Consider the following 19,016-nt stretch of genomic DNA (forward strand, 5'->3'; position numbering starts at 1 on the left):
ATTGTTTTGTTTTAAGGATTATGTGTCATGTTTTAGCAGTAAAAGAATTAACACTTAATGATTAAAACAAAATAGCAAATAGCCTTTTTTTTAAAAAAAATTGTTCAGCCACATTCATGCCTGTTCTTTTCGTAATTAGAAATTTGAGATATTGTTCTTTGTGCATATCTTCAAACCATATTTAAGTAGTAGGAATGCATTTTTCCTGCCATTGAGTTCATATCTAATATGATGATTATGCCAGGGTCTGCAATGGCACTTAATGTCATCACATGACCGATTCAACTTTGAGTTCTGGGTTCGTAAACCTCTGAGCTAATCTTCTTCACACACTCAATTGTTTAATAACTAGTCTTTTTGCCTGTTCTCACAGATATCTGAGAAGGAACAGGGTGTGAATGTTACCTTGAAGCACAATACCTGGAGCGATGAGGTAATTTAATAATGATAAATAACATCAAATGTATGTTGGTATCTAGTTGATAAATAAATGAAACTGGTTTTAGTAGTGTTGGAGTATAGGAGTGAGTATTGGCCCATGTGGCTAGGCCCATGAGGCCCATGTATGCTATACTATATTGCTACCCTCCTAGGGTTAGCCTAATCAAGAAATCATAAAGTTTAACATGGTATCAAGCTAGGTTCTCTCTCTTCCCTCCCTCTCCTCCCCAGCCGCCGCCGCCGCCTGCTGCCAGCCGCTGGCTGGCCGGCGTGCGCTTCTGCCATGGCTGGCCACCCTCCTCCATCCCCCACCTACTTCCACAGCTTCCCACCTCTTTCCTCCTCTACCTAGGCGCAGATCACAACCGCCGCCGCCGCCGCCGATCCCAGCACTTCCCACGCTGCCGACCGTCGTTTGCCCGCCTTTGCACCTCCGCGGGGGGACACGCCCAAGGCCGCGCCTGCCCGTCCGGTGGCGGCTCCGCCAGGTCTGGCCACGCCCGGCGGCGTCCGCCCGCCCGACGTCCTGCACCCTGTGCTCGGAGGCGTCTGCCCGCACGGCACCCTGCAGGACGCGTCCGCGCCAGGCGCTCGCCTGCCAGGGGGCGCCACCGCCCGTCCGCAGGGGACGCCCAGCGCCGCCGCCTCCCTCATGGCCGTGGGCGCCGGGGCAGATGCGGGCGCCCTGCCTGCGGCACAGGACGCCACGGACGCCGCTGCAGACGCCACAGGCGCCTTAACCGGTGTCGACGCCCTGGCCGCGGCCGTAGGGCCTGCAGCCGTGGCTGCAGGGGCTGTTGCCGCCATGGCCGTCGGGCTGGGGATGCTGGCCGGCGCCAACGACACGCTCCTGCGCTTCACCGCCCCGCCTCCGGCTTCCCACCTCCACAGCGTTGCCGCCATCGACGCTGTCCGGGCCGCCGTTGCGGAGGGCATGGCCCGCGTGCGTGAGGCCGCCATCGCCTGGGAGCGCGAGCGCGATGCGGCCGACGCCCTGGCTTGCCAGGTCGCCGAGGCGGCGCAGATCCTCGGCATCCCTGATTCGCCCGACGTCGGAGCCACGTCCTCGGCCGGTCCCCACGTGGCTCACACCTCGGCGGCCGGTCCCCGCGTGGCTCACACCGTTGTCCTCTGGCACGATCCGGCCGATCCGCTCGTGACGCAGCTCCACTACCAGGCCGGGGCTGTCCAGAACATCCGCCTCCTCGTCCCGGTCGTCCTCGAGCCCGAGTCGCCCTCCTACGCTTGCTGGCAGGACTTGGTCCTCCTCACCCTCCGCCGCTACGCCCTCGATGACCACGTCCTCCTCGACACCGCGGGTGTGGTCTCGACCCCCTCGTGGCTGCGCCTCGATAGCATCGTCCTCTCCTGGATTTTGGGGACGATCTCCCTGGACCTCCACGACCTCGTCCGCAACACTCCGAGCGTTCGCGGGGCTTGGTTGGCACTCGAGCGCCAGTTCCTGGGCAACACCGAAGCCCGGGCTCTGCGGCTCGACGCGAGCTTCTACACCTTCGTCTAGGGCGACCTCTCCATCAGCGAGTTCTACCGCCAGATGAAGGGCATGGCGGACTCTCTTGGCGACCTCGGCTGGCCCGTGGAGGACCGTATCTTGGTCCTCAACGTTCTCCGCGGGCTCAGTGACCGCTACTCCTATCTCCGGACGTGGATCACCCGACAACGGCCCTTCCCCACCTTCCTGTAGGTCCATGACGACCTTGTCATGAAGGAGCTTACTCAGGGCCTCCAACCTGGGTCCACCTCCGCCCCGGGGTCCTCGTCCTCCTCGACTGCTCTCGCTGCTACTCCTCCGCCCCATCCCCAGCCCCGCCACCACAGTCGTCACTTCTTGGTCCTCTTCCCCCCGGGCCGAGCGGGGGTGGGGGGGCCTGGCGGTCGCGGTCGCCGTGGCGGGGGACGTGGAGCAGATCGTGGGGGCAACACGACGCCGCCATCTCCACAGGGTGCACCCTGGCCATCCTTCCACAACCCATGGTCGGGGCGCATCTCCATGTGGCCGTTCTAGGCTCCCGGTGGTGAGCCTCGCCCGCCGGCGGCCATGCTCGTTGGTGCTTCCCCGGGGTTTCCCTCCGCGACCCCGTGGATGGCACCCCCCGCTTCTACGTGGCCTGGGCCTGCCGGATGGGACCAGGCGGCCTTGGCCCACTCCTTCAACACCACTCCTAACCCCGGTATACTTTTTTCTGTTCACCCTCCGTCCTCCTCTCTTCCTTCGTCCATTATGGTCGCCAATGGATTGTCTTTCTGACGTTCTTGTTGCTCCTTCTATGGTTCACAGCCTTCTTTCAATTCGTCATTTTACAGCTGACAATTCTTGTTTTGTGGAGTTTGACTCTTCTAGTCTTACTGTAAAGGATTTGGCTTACCGGCGTCCTCTGCTTCGATGTGATAGCACGGGGCCCCTTTACACTCTTCGCTTTCCGGCATCAGCCTCGCCTCCTTCGCCAGTTTTGTCAGCTGCCTTCGCCACCACTACTTCCACTACTTGGCACCGGCGTCTCGGCCATCCTGGACGTGATGCCCTGATGCAACTCAGTCGTAGTTCCGATATTCGACGTACTCGGGCTCACGATGTCAACTGGGCCGTCATGTTCGTCTTCCTTTTCATAGTTCTTCTCATGCAGCCCGCATTTTTTGACCTTGTACATTGCGACTTATGGACATCTCCTGTTATCAGTATTTCTGGATACAAGTACTATCTTGTGGTGATTGATGATTATTCGTATTATTCCTAGACTTTTCCTTTACATGCGAAGTCTGATGCTTTCCCTGCGCTCGTTCACTTTTTCGCTTGGGTGTCCACACAGTTCGGCCTCACTGTCAAGGCTGTCCAGTGTGACAATGGTCGGTAGTTCGATAACTCGACGTCCCATGCCTTCTTTCTCTTTCACGGTGTCCAATTGCGCATGTCTTGTCCGTATACCTCCTCTCAAAACGACAAGGTTGAGCGCATGATTCGCACCACCAACGACACCGTACGCACCCTTCTGCTTCACGCCTCGCTTTCTGCTCGCTTCTGGGCTGAGAGCTTGCACACCTCCACTTACCTCCTTAACCGCCTTCCTTCCCACCATGCTCTCTTCGGTACCCCTCCTCGCTACGATCACCTTAGAGTCTTTGGGTGTGCGTGTTACCCGAACACCATTGCTACCGCTCCTCACAAGCTGACTCCCCGTTCGACTCTCTGTGTCTTTCTTGGGTACTCTCCGGATCACAAGGGGTACCGGTGCTATGATCTTACCTCTCGTCGAGTCCTCATCTCTCGCCATGTGGTGTTCGATGAGTTTGTCTTCCCCTTTTCCAGCACCACCACCGCTCCCGCTTCCATCTCGGAGCTTGACCTCTTCTCTGTGTTTCCCACTGACCCGGTGGTTGAGCCACCTTTGCCGGTGTTTCCTGCAGGTACTGCTACGCCGCCGATCGCCCGTGACACACCGGGGCCGGTACCCTGCCCGGGCCTCGAGGGGCCACCATCCGGACTGGTCCCTACGCACGACACGGGTCCGACTCTGGCACCACCGGCACGCTTCGCCCAGCCGGTGCGCGTCTACCAGCGACGTGCCCGGCTGGCGCCGCTGCCTCCGCCGGCACCGGTGGCCCCCTCTTCGCCGGGGTCACCTACGCCACCGGCGGCGTCTTTCCCGCCAGTGACACCAACACCGCCGCCGCGGCCCCCAGCTGCCCATGTCGTGACGCCGGTGTACCACCCACCGCTTTTTCACCGACACCCGCGTCATGTTCACCCTATGGTGACGCGCCACGCGGCTGGTACACTACAGCCCCGGGCTCTTGCGGCGATGCCCGGGGACTCGCAGGTCTCCCCGGTACCCTCTTCCGTCCGCGAGGCCTTGCTGGACCCTCACTGGCTCCGCGCGATGGAAGAGGAGTACGCGGCGCTCCTCGCCAACCAGACGTGGGATCTGGTGCCACGACCGTCGGGCTCCAACATCGTCACTGGCAAGTGGATCTGGACTCACAAGCGCCAGGCTGACGACACTCTCGAGTGGTGCAAGGCTCGCTGGGTTCTCCGGGGCTTCACTCAGCGCCCTGGTGTCGACTACAACGAGACTTTCAGCCCCATGGTCAAGCCGGCTACCGTCCGCACGGTCCTCTCGCTGGCCCTCACTCGCGGCTAGCCCGTGCATCAGTTGGACGTCAAGAATACCTTCCTGCATGGCATTCTTACTGAGACAGTCTACTGCAGCCAGTCGGCGGGGTTTGTTGACTCTTCTCGTCCCGACATGGTGTGTCGGCTCAACAAGTCTCTCTACGGCCTCAAGCAGGCTCCCCGGGCGTGGAACCATCGGTTTGCTGCTTTCCTACTGACAGTGGGGTTTGTGGAGGCCAAGTCAGACACTTCTCTGTTCATCTACCACCATGGCGCTGAGAGTGCGTACCTGCTGCTCTATGTTGATGACATTGTCCTCACAGCCTCCAGTGAGTCCCTACTTCGTCGGATCATAGCATCACTTTAGCAGGAGTTTGCTATGAAGGATCTGGGTCGGCTCCACCACTTCCTCGGGGTCACTGTTGAGCCTCATCCTGCCGGATTACTCCTTCACCAGCGTCAGTACACTCTTAATATCCTGGAGCGCGCTGGGATGACTGACTGCAAGCCCTGCTCCACTCCGGTTGACACACAGGGCAAGCTATCAGAGGATGAGGGTACCCCAGTGACAGATCCCACTGCATATTGGAGTCTTGCCGGTGCACTTCAGTCACCTGGCCGGACATCAAATATGCAGTTCAGCAGATATGTCTCCACATGCATGATCCCTGGGAGCCACACCTCACTGCTCTCAAGCGGATCTTTCGCTACCTCCGCGGCACCGTCGACTTCAGTCTCCTCCATCGATGGTCGTCCTCCACCGAGCTCGTCGTCTACACTGACGCCGACTGGGCCGGGTGTCCGGACACTCGTCGCTCCACCTCCGGCTACGCCGTCTTCCTAGGCGGCAACCTGGTGTCCTGGTCGTCCAAGCGCCAGCCGGTCGTCTTCCGCTCCAGTGCCGAGGCGGAGTACCGCGCTGTTGCTAACGGCATGGCTGAGCCTTCCTGGCTCTGGCAGCTCCTCGCCGAGCTCCATAGCCCTCTCTCACGTAGCGCGCTGGTCTACTGCGACAACGTCAGTGCGGTGTACCTCTCCACCAACCCGGTCCAACACCAGAGGACCAAGCATGTGGAGATCGATCTACACTTCGTCGGGGATCGGGTCGCCTTCGGCGATGTTCGGGTCCTCCACGTCACGACCACCTCCCAGTTCGCCGACATCTTCACTAAGGGTCTCCCGTCCTCGACCTTCATCGAGTTCTGCTCCAACCTCAACATCACCAGTGGCTAGTTGCGTCTGGGGGGCGGCTCGTGTGTTGTACTTCCTTTCGTGTCTAGTCTGCAAACTCCGCTGCACCGGTAGTCCAGACTGCGGGGGGTGTTGGAGTATAGGAGTGAGTATTGGCCCATGTGGCTAGGCCCATGAGGCCCATGTATGCTATACTATATTGCTACCCTCCTAGGGTTAGCCTAATCAAGGAATCAGAAAGTTTAACAAGTAGTAACGCTTGTATTTACCACCTATCTAGCTAGTATTAATAGTAGTTTGTCCTAATTAGCTAGCTGCCATACAGGTCCCTTTTTTACTTGGTCAGTAAGGTAGTATAAAGCCTGTCAGGCAAGTGGTCAACTGAATCTGTACTCTTCTAATCTGACAGGTGCCGTTAGACAGATAGTAGTAGTAGCCACCTTTGATTTTGCTTTTTTTAGCGAAATATCAGCAAGGGAGGCCCCCACTGTGAAATTTATTAAAACCAAAAAGAGAAACAACACGGTACAAAGGCGACACTGGCACACTGCAAGGGAAGGACGGGCTACACAATAAGCAGGCCCTGGGGAGGCAGAAGAACTAGGCTAGAGGGACTACACAGGAAAGGAATTCTAGACGCTTTACAACATTGAACCTATGAGCTTGAGCCTAACTTCTTGATTTTGCTAGTGTAAAGCTGCTAGGACTAGCAGGTTGCTTTGCGAACCGACTTAGGTACTGCTATATATATGTATGCATATTCAATATGATGTCAAGCCAGTTGCTTCAAACTGAACCTGTGTCCAGCCTTAGCTAGCTATTCCAGTCTGCTCATCCTCTACTGCTGCACTTCTAACAACTGGTGTATATAGATACACTTTCCACAGTCTGGTTTACAAGTTTTTCAAGTTTTACATCCCTCTTATTCTTCTGCTAGTTCTACCATAGGTCTGCTTTTGTTCTTGTTTTCTTTGGATGCAAAATCAAGAGTGCACCAAATCCCACTTAAGAATTTGCATGCTTCAAGTGGAAGACCCAATGGATTTTAGATAAAAGACATTGGAGATTCATGCATACTGAATATTATTTTTAGAAACAGTTTTCGCACAAATGCCTGGGAAAAGCTAATGCATCTTGTTTTTACAGGATTTTCCTGCAGGAATTGATCCGAGACAGAGAACATTTTCCTATTTGTATGCTTGTCTCCCTTACCTTTAATGATTTATCAAGTTTCTGTTAAAATTTCTATTTAGTGCCTAAAATATTGCATCAGCTCAAAGTACAAGAAGCGCAGAAGATTAGTTACAGCAACTGAGGTGGTTGTTCCGTCAAAAGGTACTGAGATGATCATTCCATTAAAAGTAACTGAGACAATCGTTCCGTCAAAAACAACCAAGACGATTGTTCTTTCAAAAGCAACTGAGACAATCAGACATGGACCTTTACTTGGTGTAGGATCAAAATCACCCGAAGATGCCTATGCGAGCTTTGAAGATAGCTACGTGCTGAAGGAAATTGGTACATTTCTAATCTTTTTCTCTTAAGCCATTGAAATGAACTTATCCCTAAAGCTAGTACTCCCTCCGGTCAAGTTTACAAGACATGCACATGCACAAATATTAAGATTCATACTTTGCAATAGTTGACCAATAATTTGTCCACCATTTTTAACTATTGTAATACAAACTTGATATAGTTATATTTGCAATTTGTTATGGCGAGTGGGCCGGTTCTAACCATGGATATGCTGCATCGACATCCATAGATTGGTTGGGAAAGGCAAGCAAAAATAGATCTAAGAAGCAGCTCAGAGCCTCCTGAGGGAGGCGAGTTAGCCAATCTATCTGCTGTTCCTATATCCCGTGCCCAATCAATTTACCACATCAGCAATTGTCATGATCTGTCATGTGGCTAGGCTAGCAACCAGGGGCTACAAATTAGGAGCATTATTAGCTCCAGGTGACTATTGGCCCATTTATATCATGCAATCAGCCCTGGATGAATCAAGCAATAGTCAGACAATTCTACTCCCAGTCTCCTCCAACATAGGGCGCAGAGGGGAAAACCTCACCTCGAATCCAATTCCCCAAGTGCTCTAGTCTCCCTCGACGCCGACTTTGCCCGGCTTTCCTCTTGACAATGATTATCTCTATCCCTACCCCCAAATGAACTAAGGTTCATGTGTTAGCATCAGAGATCGGAGGAAGGGAAATCGAGGTAGTTGCAGGGAAGGGGATGGAATCGGGGGGAAGAAGAAGGGAAACAGAACACGCAAGTAGCAAGGAGGAATCTTAATATTTGTTCAGGTTTGTAATTGTTGATAATCCTCCCCTCAGGGTTATCTGGGTTTTATACATGGGCGTTGCCCTGGCTTGAGCCCGCAGTCGCAGCTGCGTTTAGGCATCGACTCAAGCCCACTCGGGTCCGCTGATGAGGACGTTTGGGCGCCTGGCTCAACCTCCTTTCCTAGGTTGCAACACACCCGGGTCTGAAGTAGCAGCTTCGTGTCCCTTGTCTGGTTCGTCGTGCTCCACTTGGGGCGTGCTGCTGACATCATGACAGCAATCAAATGTACTATGCAACGATCATGACTTTATAGTCATAAACCTAGTTGCTTAGGTGTGGCTGGGTCTTGTTTTTCTGTTTTCCTAGGCTAGAGCCTTTTTATATTGGATCCCTGACTCTCATATCCGGTCTTCGTATGGGAGGAAGGAGTTGTATGGGGATCTTTTTTCTCTCTAATGCAATGAAATGCAGCTCTCCTGCGTTTCAAAAAAAAAGGAATTGATCAAAGTGTAACTTTAGAGATTGTGCCATGTCAAATTACGCCTTGTAAACTGTACCAGAGGAAGTAATATTGAACTAGAGCAATGCTAAGGGTTAGGGTTAGTGTTAATATAACCCCTTTCATGGTTCACCTCTTTTTTTGTTGCTCGGTGAGCAGTGCCACCTTTTGCCCTGTTCTTTGACCGCCAATTCTGCTCTCATCTGCTGCTTCTTCAGGCCGCCTGTCCCAGCTCCTCTGTTCTGTCCACCATTGCGGTTCTCCTGTTGCAAGCTGCCCATCGTAGCTCCTTGGCTCGGCCCGCTCATCATGGCCCATTCTTCGTCTGCAGCCCATTGCTGCCACTCATTGATCACCAGCTCAAGTAGTGTGTTTTGATTCCGTTCTGTTGCTGCGCTGTGATTTTGCGTCAGCTAGGGCTGTCTGCATGCCCTCCATTGCTGCTCGCCGCAATCCCATACACTGCCCATTGCAGCACTATCTTTGATGCCATGTTGCGCCTCTGCCCTGTCCATCAATTGCAGCCCATTGCTGCACATTAAGTGTATTGCATCCTCTTGGGTCTTTGGTTTGAGGAACCCCATGCTAGATCAGTGGGTGCATCACTGCATTGTGATTTCATCCCATTAATTTTGGTGGAATCACCGTTCCTTGTGCTTGTACTAATTATTAGCTTATGAGAGATAATGTGTTGGAGAATTGACCCATTGTATTGCACAAATCCAACAAATATGTAAGTGAGAAGATGATTAACCACCCAAATCCTCAAACCAAACACACCCTTGTTAAGCCTGCTTGTCAGAGACCCTGTCTGTTTGCTTGTCCACCTGCCCGTTGCGACTTGAGGATTCCCCATGCGTGCGTCTGACCCTCTGGATTGGAGTAGCAGAAGCATGTTGCCCTGTTGCTACTCATCCTCCACACTGCTGATTTGTGCTGTTCGACTTCACCACTGATCATCATCACTTGATCTTTTTCTGTTCTACTGCTGCACGGGGAGGCTTTCTTGGTACTGGTGTTCTGGCTCTGTTTTGCTGGCTGGTGTGGTCATCTGCATTTGCCATTTCCCTAGAATGTACCACGTAGATTTCTTGTCTCATCTCATGGTTGGGCATTTCAAATCTTCCATTTCTATCTTAATTGATTTTTATTTTTATATTCATGTTAACATAGTGAAATCTACCTGTCCATGAATTTTGTATTTATCTCCTTTGCTCTTTCTAACCTAGTTTAATAGCTATGTGTTGAACAGATTTTTTTATGAGGAGAAAATATATTTTAAACTGCATATCTTTTCTGTATTAGATGTTTACACTTAAATATAATATGAGATTGGCCACACGGTCCAAGTAGTAAACTAACATCAAAAGTTCAATAGTTATGTGTTCAACATTTTTTCTTTTTCTTTTCCCTGATGAGGGGAGTATCCCTTATAAACACCCACACCCACAATTTTGACATCAAAACTTAATTTACTTGCATTACTAAGATGTATGGTGCCCTAATATTTTTGCGTATTTCATGACTTGGTAACTACTGTGGAAAGGAAAGATGGATGACATGAAGGGGTTGCTGTCTGGATATCCCTTTTTTTGTACAGTGCCAACTTAGTTCCCCAAAAATAGTATAAAGACTAAACCAGCAACAATTGTCTATAGCGTCAACTAATAATATGCAGGTGGAAACTTGCATAAATAGCATGTGGCACATAAACAACCACTGCCATAAGTGTCTTGCAGATAACACACAAAATTTGTAGATAGTCATCATGGATTTTGATGTTACCTAATTTTTTAAGGGAATTCTTTGTCAGACACGTCAGTTGATCCTGCCTGTTCATTACATGACGGCCATCTGTCACCACCAAGAGTAATTCAGTTTGGAAAGACCAGGAAACTGTCTGTTGATCAGTTTGACCCTAAACTGTAAGTCCCTTCTGTTTTTGTTCTTGATACCATGTTACACAATTGATTATATCTTGTTTCACTCTTGATAAAAGTTATTAAATTAACTGCTGCTTTGTTTGTGTTTATATTATTTGGCAGTCGTCAAGTCCTTCGAACACGTCAGTTCTTCCATTCTCACAAAGGACAGGTGTTGAAAATTGCGTACCTCTTCTCATATATATTATTTCGTTCCCATCCTATACATTTCTATATATCTTGACCGTGTAAGAGGAATATAATCAGGTAAAATTGGATGGTTTGCATTAAGCCTCTAGGGTGGTATATATAGAGTTTAGATGACTAGGAGGAAGAAGCCAAAGGTAGAAGCCAACGATCTAACATACCCCTGTAGTCTTTACGGTACTCTAAATAGAGAAGAAAACCGACGAGTAGCTCATGCAAGATGGTAGCCCTTTGTGTTGATGTCGGGGTAGCCGATTGTGAGGGTGAAGTAGCCATAGTTTAAGGTGTTGTTCTTAAGATAGCCATGGTTGATGTTGTCATGGTCGGGTTGCTAATGTTGAGGCTATCACACATGAAGTCATGGGCGCAATGAGGCCATGGTGAGGTAGTCGTCGTTGGTATCGTTGAGGATAGAGATGCAAACAACAATGCAATCAGCGCAAACGAGATAGCGAGGGTCGATGCAGTCAAGCCGCCATAGCTGAAGCCGAGGCAGGCATGTGCTAGGTTTACTAGACCAGTAACACATCGAGGACGAGAGCATGCATTTGTGTTGCCAATACTAGATGTACAAGGGAGAGGGCACAACCATGCATTAGCGTTTGAGGGACTAGAAGAGAAGGCCGTCATGATGATTGCGGTTACCTCTTCTTTGAATTGGGTTGATGAGACAAGGAATTGAAGGGTTGGTTGGCAGTGCGGCCTGTGGTTGAGGCATTGGGACTTGATATTCACCTATTGGGTAGGCAAAATGCTCGGCATTCACGCGGTTCTACACTTTGTGCGGCAAGTGAATCTGCTATGTGTGCTTTGTCTAGGTTATGATGTGGCCCACCTAGCGTACCCTGTGTGTTTGCCTTTACCTATTACTCAAAGAAGATGAGCTTAGTACTCGATGACAAGTGTTATTGGAGCTAGGGTGCCAGATGGATCTCGCACAATCGGTCATTAGATTCAATACGTGTGAGGCGGGTTGATGATGGAAGAAGTTGTGGGAAGGTGTCTCCTTAGCACGCGAAGTTGGCGATGTACTAAGCTACAGTGGTGGTGACGAATCGACAATGAAATTGTGTTGATAGGATGCCCAAAAAGCAACATGAGAAGGTGTCTCAGCATCGCGTACCCGGCCTAGTCACATGGTCGAGGAGTCGAATGTCTGGCCTAGTCACTGGTTGAGGAGGTAGAGACCAATGTAGTCTATGTTGATGTTGGAGGAAATATGTATGGGGATAAAGATACAACAACAACAGGCCGATTAGTTTCTTGGTAGGCATTACAGATAGTCTTCATCCATAGCCTTGGCCTATGCCCAGTCGAGGTCTTCATCGAAATGACATTGTGTGCCACTCGCACATGCCGTGTTGCCGAGTCGAGCATGCGGTAGGCCTTAACCCCCTCTGCGTAGCAAATGAAGACCCCCAGTGAGCTTCGGTCATCCAACTTGCTGACGTTGTTCAGCTCCTTGATGAAGGCGAGGCAGCCGAAGACATGCAGGTAGCTGACCGACGGCTTGCGCCTAGCGCCCATGCCAGGCCTCATATGGCATCTTGCCGTCGAGTGCCTTGGTCGGCGGGCTATTGAGTAGGTACATGACGGTCATCACGGCCTCACCCTAGTATACTGCTAGCATGTGCTTGAGGAGGCGCGTGCCGCTGCCAACATTATCTGATTGCGGCGCTAGACCACGCCATTCTGTTGCATTGTGTAGGACATAGAGTAGTGGTGCTAACCCCCTCGTCAAAGCAGTACGCGGCGAAGTCGGCCGCCGTGAACTCGTCGTCGTTGTCCGTTTGTAGCATCTTGAGCTTGTGGCCGCACTCCTCGTTGGGTGCTGTTTTGGAGTCGAGCAACACGGCCCACATGTAGCGGGTGGTGTCATCGCCAAGGAGCAGGAAGTAGCGGCATCCTCTAGGCATGGCCAGTGACATAGGACTGCAGAGGTCACTGTGCACAAGCTCGAGCTTCTCGGTGACTTGGTAGGAGGCTTGACGTGGGAAAGGTCGGCGCTTCAGCTTGGTCACCACGCAAGTGTCGCAGAGCTGCTTGATGTGGTTGATGTGGGGCATGCCATGGGCCATTCCCTTCTTACAAAGCTACTTCAGGACCTCGAAGTGAAGGTGCCCGAAACGCTCATGCTAGTGCCATGCTTCGTCGTCCTGGTGCACGACAAGGCAAAGGGGGTGTGCCACCTGCACATGAACCACATAAATGCGGTTGCTTCCCAGCTTCACCTTGGCGAGAAGACGGTAGCTTCTATCCTAGATGTGTAGCACGCCCTCCTCAATCTCCACCCTAAGATGTTCTTGTGCAGCTACCCAACGCTGATGGAGTTCCTCAAGGTTGGGATGTAGTACACGCAGGTGAGCAAGTGTTGCTCCACTCTCTTGGTCTTGAAGATGATCGAGCCAACTCCTTTAATCTCGATAGCACAGGCGTCGTCAAATTTGACAGAGTCCTTCATGCTGGAGTCCTGGTTGGAGAACTCACACTGACCAGTCATGTGGTGCGTTGCACCAGTATCGAGGTACTAGCTGTTGCTCTTGTCATTGCCAGTACCTTTGTCGAGGAAGGTGTGGGCGCACGGTTCGTCAAGGTGGACCTATGCGGAGCTAGCCGATGCAGGAAGGGGAAATGTTGAACTCCCCCCTTCCCTATGCTTCTTGTTGTAGCTCGAAGCACCCGTGCACCAAGAATAGGGCAGCGTCCTCCTCTGCTTGCACGACGTGAGCCTGCTCATCGCGACATGGAGGAAGGTGGCAGTATTTTTCCCAATGGCCGAACTTGCTGCAATTGAGGCAGGTATCATCTCGGGTCGCCTTGCGCTTGTCAGTGGCGTTGCCATCATCACCAGCTTGCGCCTGGGGTCCTTTCTCCTTGCCATTGCATGGACGTCAGTGACGTTCCTTGGAGGAGCCAGACGAGCCGAAGCCTTCCTCCTTAAAGGCGTACCACTTCTCCATCGTGCCCCGCTCAGCGTGAGGCCCTTCCTCACGATCTTGCACCGCATTGAGTATGTCGAGGAGCTCAAAGTCGAGGAGCGTCTCGATCAACATCACGATCTAGGAGTATGTCTTCAGCATATAAAAGAGAAATTTCTCCACTCGCGCTCCTCAGTGAAGTCGGTGTTGCCGTTGTGCACCATCTGCTCATTAGGTTGCTCAGGCGGTGGGCAAAGTCCTCAACTTGCTCACCGAGCTAAAAGGCAAGGCCTTCCCACTCTTGACGGAGCCGCTGCAGAGCGGACAAGGTCACCACCGATGCGTGCCGCGACAATCGACTCTCACACTAGCTTCGTCATGGCCTTGTTAGCGAGGGAGGTGCCAAGGTTGGTGGGGATGGTGGTGCACAACGCCTCTAGTGCTTGGCGATTGTCATCGTACCAGATGCCGAGCCTGCAGCTTTATCTTCATCAAAAGACTCCACTCATTGTAGTTCAACTTGGTGAGCATCACCCATGGTATCCCTGCTCCAGAGTCGCAGTAGATGGTCTGCACCACCGGTTGTGCCACCGGCGAACGGCCGTGGCATCCACGGCGTCGCTCTGGTGATGGTGACTGAGGACTACGCCCTACTGGGCTTTGCGATCTGGCTGCCGACTCTTGCTCCATCTCGACGCGCATCGTTGCGACCACGACCGCCATGGCTTGAGCCGCATGCATGGTCGTCTCGACTGCGGCTGCCGCCGCTGCATTTGCGGCACAGCAAGGCACGCGATGTGATTTTTGGCTCCTCCTGCTAGTGCATTGGGGTTAACACCGCACTGACAGTAGCAGTAGCACGTGCTCTCTCGATTTGGCCGGTGGTGGACATGACTGCTCACTCAAGAACCCTAGGCTCTAGATACCAATTGTTGGCTAGGAAACCACAAATCTAGATCTCTAGATTTGGATCAGAGGGTAGCTTGGCCATAGGCTGCTAGGAAATGCAATAGCTTAGTCTTACAATGGCAATGCCCCTGCTTTTATAGGCAGAGGACCTCTCTACCTGCTCCAGCATATTCTAACCACTAAAGCGATGTTGAGCATATTCCTAATACAAGGCTTGAAAGCCTAGGAAAGTAAATTACAGAAAAGTAAGATACAAGTGCTTTAACACTACGCTTATCTATCAGCGTAGGACTACGACACCATGAGGAAGTGGTACTCGGATGCCTTCAAAAACAATAAGGCTGCTCCAAAGGAAGATCCACTTAACATCGACAGCAAAGGGAACATGAGCATCGAGTTCCTAGAAGTGTGGGGTATGATGCTCATATTCGGTGGGCCTAAGACCTATGAATCCAAGCGTTAGGAACATTGTCCAACCTGTATTTCCAAGCCACCTCACGTGATTAGAAAAACCGATCACCTTCGATAGGGACAATCACCCTGACCACGTCCCTAAGTGGGGTCGCTTCCCTCTTGTGGTTGATCCCATGGTGGGAGATGTCGAGATGATGAAGGTCCTAATGGATGGAGGGAATAGCTTCAACATGCTCTATGTGGATACCTTCAATAGGTTGCGGATCTCTGGATCGGCACTCAGTCCGTCTGTTATGCCACTCAGACGCATCGCGCTCCCCGTCACATTCAATGACCAAAGCAACTTCAGGACGGAGAAACTCACCTTCGATGTGGTGGGCTTCGCTAGGTCTTACAAGGCCATACTTGGGAGACCATGCTAAGCAAAGTTCATGGCTGTCCTAAATTATGCCTATCTCAAGCTCAAGATCCCAGGGCCTAGGGCATCATCACAGTGCATGGCAACTTTCAGAACACATACCAAGTGAAGTAGTCACTTGTAACTACTTGGTGGCATAGTGCATACTACTTGGTACCATATTTTCTCAAATTATTAACCAATTTGATGGGAAGGCTTGATTTAATGTTGGAGGGAGCATTTGATGATGTTTGTGAAGCTTGCTAGTTTCAGTTTTGTTTCCATGTCCAAACATTTTGGGCCAATTTTCAGCATTTGTGTTATATATGCAGTTACGGTTTTCATTCTGGTAATTTAATTCATTCTCCTTGAGCATTGGTTCCCTGTGTCATGTTAATGTGGCTCCAACTGTCCAACATGATTCATTCTTATATTTGCAATCTAGCTTAACTATCTCTTTATACTTATTGTAGCAAATGACAGTTGAAGAAGTTCTCTCAAATCATGATAGTGAAGACGAAGTTGATGATGATGTTGCTGACTTTGAAGATAGAAAGGTAGATATAATCTTTCTGCTCCGTTCTTGCACAAACATGAATATGAGCATATGCTACCTTAGCTTGAGCCCAACTCATCCTGTATTACTGCAAAATAGTTAGTTCTTATTTTTAACTTTCTGACTGAATGCAGATGCTTGATAGTTTCGATGATATTGCAATAGATGAGAAGCGTGTCATGCATATGTGGAATTCATTTGTTCCGAGACAGAGGTCAGTCCATCCCCAATATTTCCTCTTAATTTCTGCTATCACGGTAATAGAAGTGATTTCACTTCCTGCTATTCCATCCCCAATATTTCTCTTAGTTTCTGCTATCACGGTAAATAGAAGTGATTTCACTTCCTGCTATTGATTGACTAACCCAAATTGTCTTTACTCCTATGGCATGTTTTTAAGTATTGCCTTCTTTTGGTGAGGTTGCGTAGGTGACTTTTTTTTTTGGTAGGAAGGTCGCGCAGGTGACTTGAGTTAGACTGAGAATAAATGTGACTCTAGAATTAGTGTGTATATATGCAACAGGTTTGTAACCATGTAGATAGCTGTCCATGTTCAGGTTTGGATTAGATCCAGTATGTTTGCTAGGTTTAAGAAAATCTGACGTCCTGATACTAGAAATTAATTCATGTATTTGCAGTACTGACTATGTAACTGCGATACTTATGATCAACAAGCATAAGTTTGTTTGAGTTATGCACAACAGAAGTGTACCAAAATTTATAAATAATTAACTTTATATCGAAAAATATGAAATTGGTACCAAAAAAATTTCTAAAAATATAATTTATCTCATTAAGACTAACAACTTTGGTTTTGGTAATTTCTTCACCTGAGTTCATTGAAACAATTTGAAATAAAAAATTGAGTTTCAAAATATGATAACTTAAAATAGAATTTTGGGACTGCAGATGACTTGAAATGAAAGTCATCAACTGCAAAGATGTAGATCTCATTAAGATTTAAAACGTGGTGGTGTTCATTTCTCCATTTGAATTTGTATGAACAATTCAAATATCGAATTTCAAAATATGAGAACTTCAAAATGAGTTTTAGGACCGTAAATGATTTAAATGAAGTCATAAACTATAAAATTGTGTATCTCATCTGGATCTGCAATTTTTGTTTTGGTCATTTCTCCATCTGAGTTTGTTAGGATGATTCGAAAAAATAAATTTCAAAATATGAAAAAATTAAATAGAATTTTGGGATCATAAATGGCTTCAAAGAAGATGTCATCAACTATAAAGTTATAGTTCTCATTAAGATCTATAACTTTAGTTTTAGTCATTTCTACATTTGAGTTTGTTCGAACAATTAAAAAAATAATAATTTTAAAATATGAGAAAATCAAATAAAATTTTGTTTGGTTTTAGTCGTTTCTCCATCCAAGTTTCTTCGAACAATTTAAAAATTTAAAATTTGAAAACATGAGAACAATAGATAGATTATATTTTCAATAAAAATATTTAAAATTTCTTAAATTCGTAACTAATTTATTTAAATAGATAATTATATTTTTACAAAAAAATTTGTACCAATTCTTTTCTGATTTAAAAAGAATCATTTATGAATTTTAGAGATTTTACTATTAGTTTATTTTTAGAAAATATACGTATACTCAAACCGCTTTTGAAACCAGCCAAGGGCTACAGCTGTTCAGTTTTAATACTTAGAGGACCTCGCATGTTTGGTATTGGAGTTTGAGGGTTAAATCCCTACTAAAATAAAAGCTCAAGGGCTGAAAATAGACTTTTCTATATGATTGTTTTATAAAGGTGAAATTGTCTTTGAAAGAGTTTTTTAACAAGGGGCGCAAGTTCTAATTACTTTGGGTCACTGGGTCAACCCAAAAACTAATTCACATGAGCTAGAATGGCATTTCATGTAATTTGAGTGAGTGAAATGAGCTAGAATGACATTTGACCGTAATTAGTTAGCTGACAAAATAAAACACCATTGGATACCCACTTGTATCCTTACAACAATCAAAACTAATTTTGACTACATATTTGCAGTAACTGCTATCAATAATTTTTTTCTGGAACTCCAGTTTAGTTTGTCAGATGCTGCAACATCTTTGTTTCCTCATGTCCTTGACCTATATGTCTATATCTCCTTACTGAAAATGGAAGGGTAAATTGCAGGGTGATAGCTGATTGTCATATACCATATGCCTGTAAAGCATTCTCCCAGCTTCATGGACAATTACTTGCACAAAGCCCATCGCTATTATGGTGAGTGGCTACTACGTGAGTTTGTATGCATGGCTGCGGACTGCAGCAGACATGCATATATTTTCATATGTTTTGGGGTGCTGTTTTTTTTATTGGAGATTTCTTGCTGAAACAGGTGCTGGAGGCTTTTTATGATCAAACTCTGGAACCACAATCTGCTAAATGGGAAAACCATGGACGCCTGCAACTTGATTATTGACGGCTTCAAGAACAAAGGCTCGGACCCCAAGTGAAGAAAACCGCCGTGATGAGCGATGAAAAACATTTCAAGCATGAACAACAATAGATGATAAATAAGCTAAACTCTTTTCAATGTACTGCATATCTATTCAGTGACCTGGACATCTCATTTCCTTTTTTTTCTACAGCGTCATTGTACTTACATGTATCGATCATAAAAGTTCATTACTGTTATTTACATACAATAATTTTACATGAAGCTGCACTGGCTTTTAATAAACACCACTTCTTGTTTCATGGTTAGCAGGGTTTTTTTTTTTCTTGCGGCTCATTATCTAAAATTTAGATCTAAGTTTGTAGAGATCGATGTACTCGTTGGCGGTAGGTAAACTTCCAGGAACGTGTGCTGAAGGAGCAAGATTGACGCCGTGATTAGACCACGATGCTATGATGCTCCACATGCAAAAAAAAAAAAAAAAAAACTCAGCTGCGATCCACTGGCTCTGTGGTTGACACGTTCTGATTAAGCTCTTTTTAATTTATAAGCCAAGAGTCTCCAATGATGGGGAGGAACATGAACGAGTATAGCATTGGTTGGAATGCCGGCTGCTATGGCAGCGACAACTAACATAGCCAAGTCAAAGGCCATCAGTGGCCTAAGTGAACCATCGTCTATACTCTAGCCAATCCTGTGCACAGGTCAATGAAATGGTAAAGTGTTACCGTCAATTC

General features: G+C 48.5%; 1 protein-coding gene across 2 annotated transcripts in view; it reads left to right on the top strand.

Moving 5' to 3' along the window:
- Positions 1-18,766, top strand: part of LOC8066000 (polycomb group protein EMBRYONIC FLOWER 2) — a 35,463-nt gene extending 16,697 nt beyond the window's left edge. For both annotated transcript variants that reach the window (XM_021463168.1, XM_021463169.1), the window contains exons 14-24: positions 245-298; positions 374-433; positions 6,908-6,954; positions 7,035-7,096; positions 7,217-7,279; positions 10,360-10,471; positions 10,592-10,640; positions 15,787-15,870; positions 16,004-16,083; positions 18,015-18,104; positions 18,220-18,766. In XM_021463168.1, coding sequence (XP_021318843.1) covers positions 245-298; positions 374-433; positions 6,908-6,954; positions 7,035-7,096; positions 7,217-7,279; positions 10,360-10,471; positions 10,592-10,640; positions 15,787-15,870; positions 16,004-16,083; positions 18,015-18,104; positions 18,220-18,337 — 819 coding nt within the window. In that variant the 3' untranslated portion in view covers positions 18,338-18,766. The remainder of the gene's footprint in view (positions 1-244; positions 299-373; positions 434-6,907; positions 6,955-7,034; positions 7,097-7,216; positions 7,280-10,359; positions 10,472-10,591; positions 10,641-15,786; positions 15,871-16,003; positions 16,084-18,014; positions 18,105-18,219) is intronic.

Source organism: Sorghum bicolor, chromosome 6 (assembly GCF_000003195.3).
Source record: "Sorghum bicolor cultivar BTx623 chromosome 6, Sorghum_bicolor_NCBIv3, whole genome shotgun sequence".
In the NCBI taxonomy this organism is placed as follows: Eukaryota; Viridiplantae; Streptophyta; class Magnoliopsida; order Poales; family Poaceae; genus Sorghum; species Sorghum bicolor.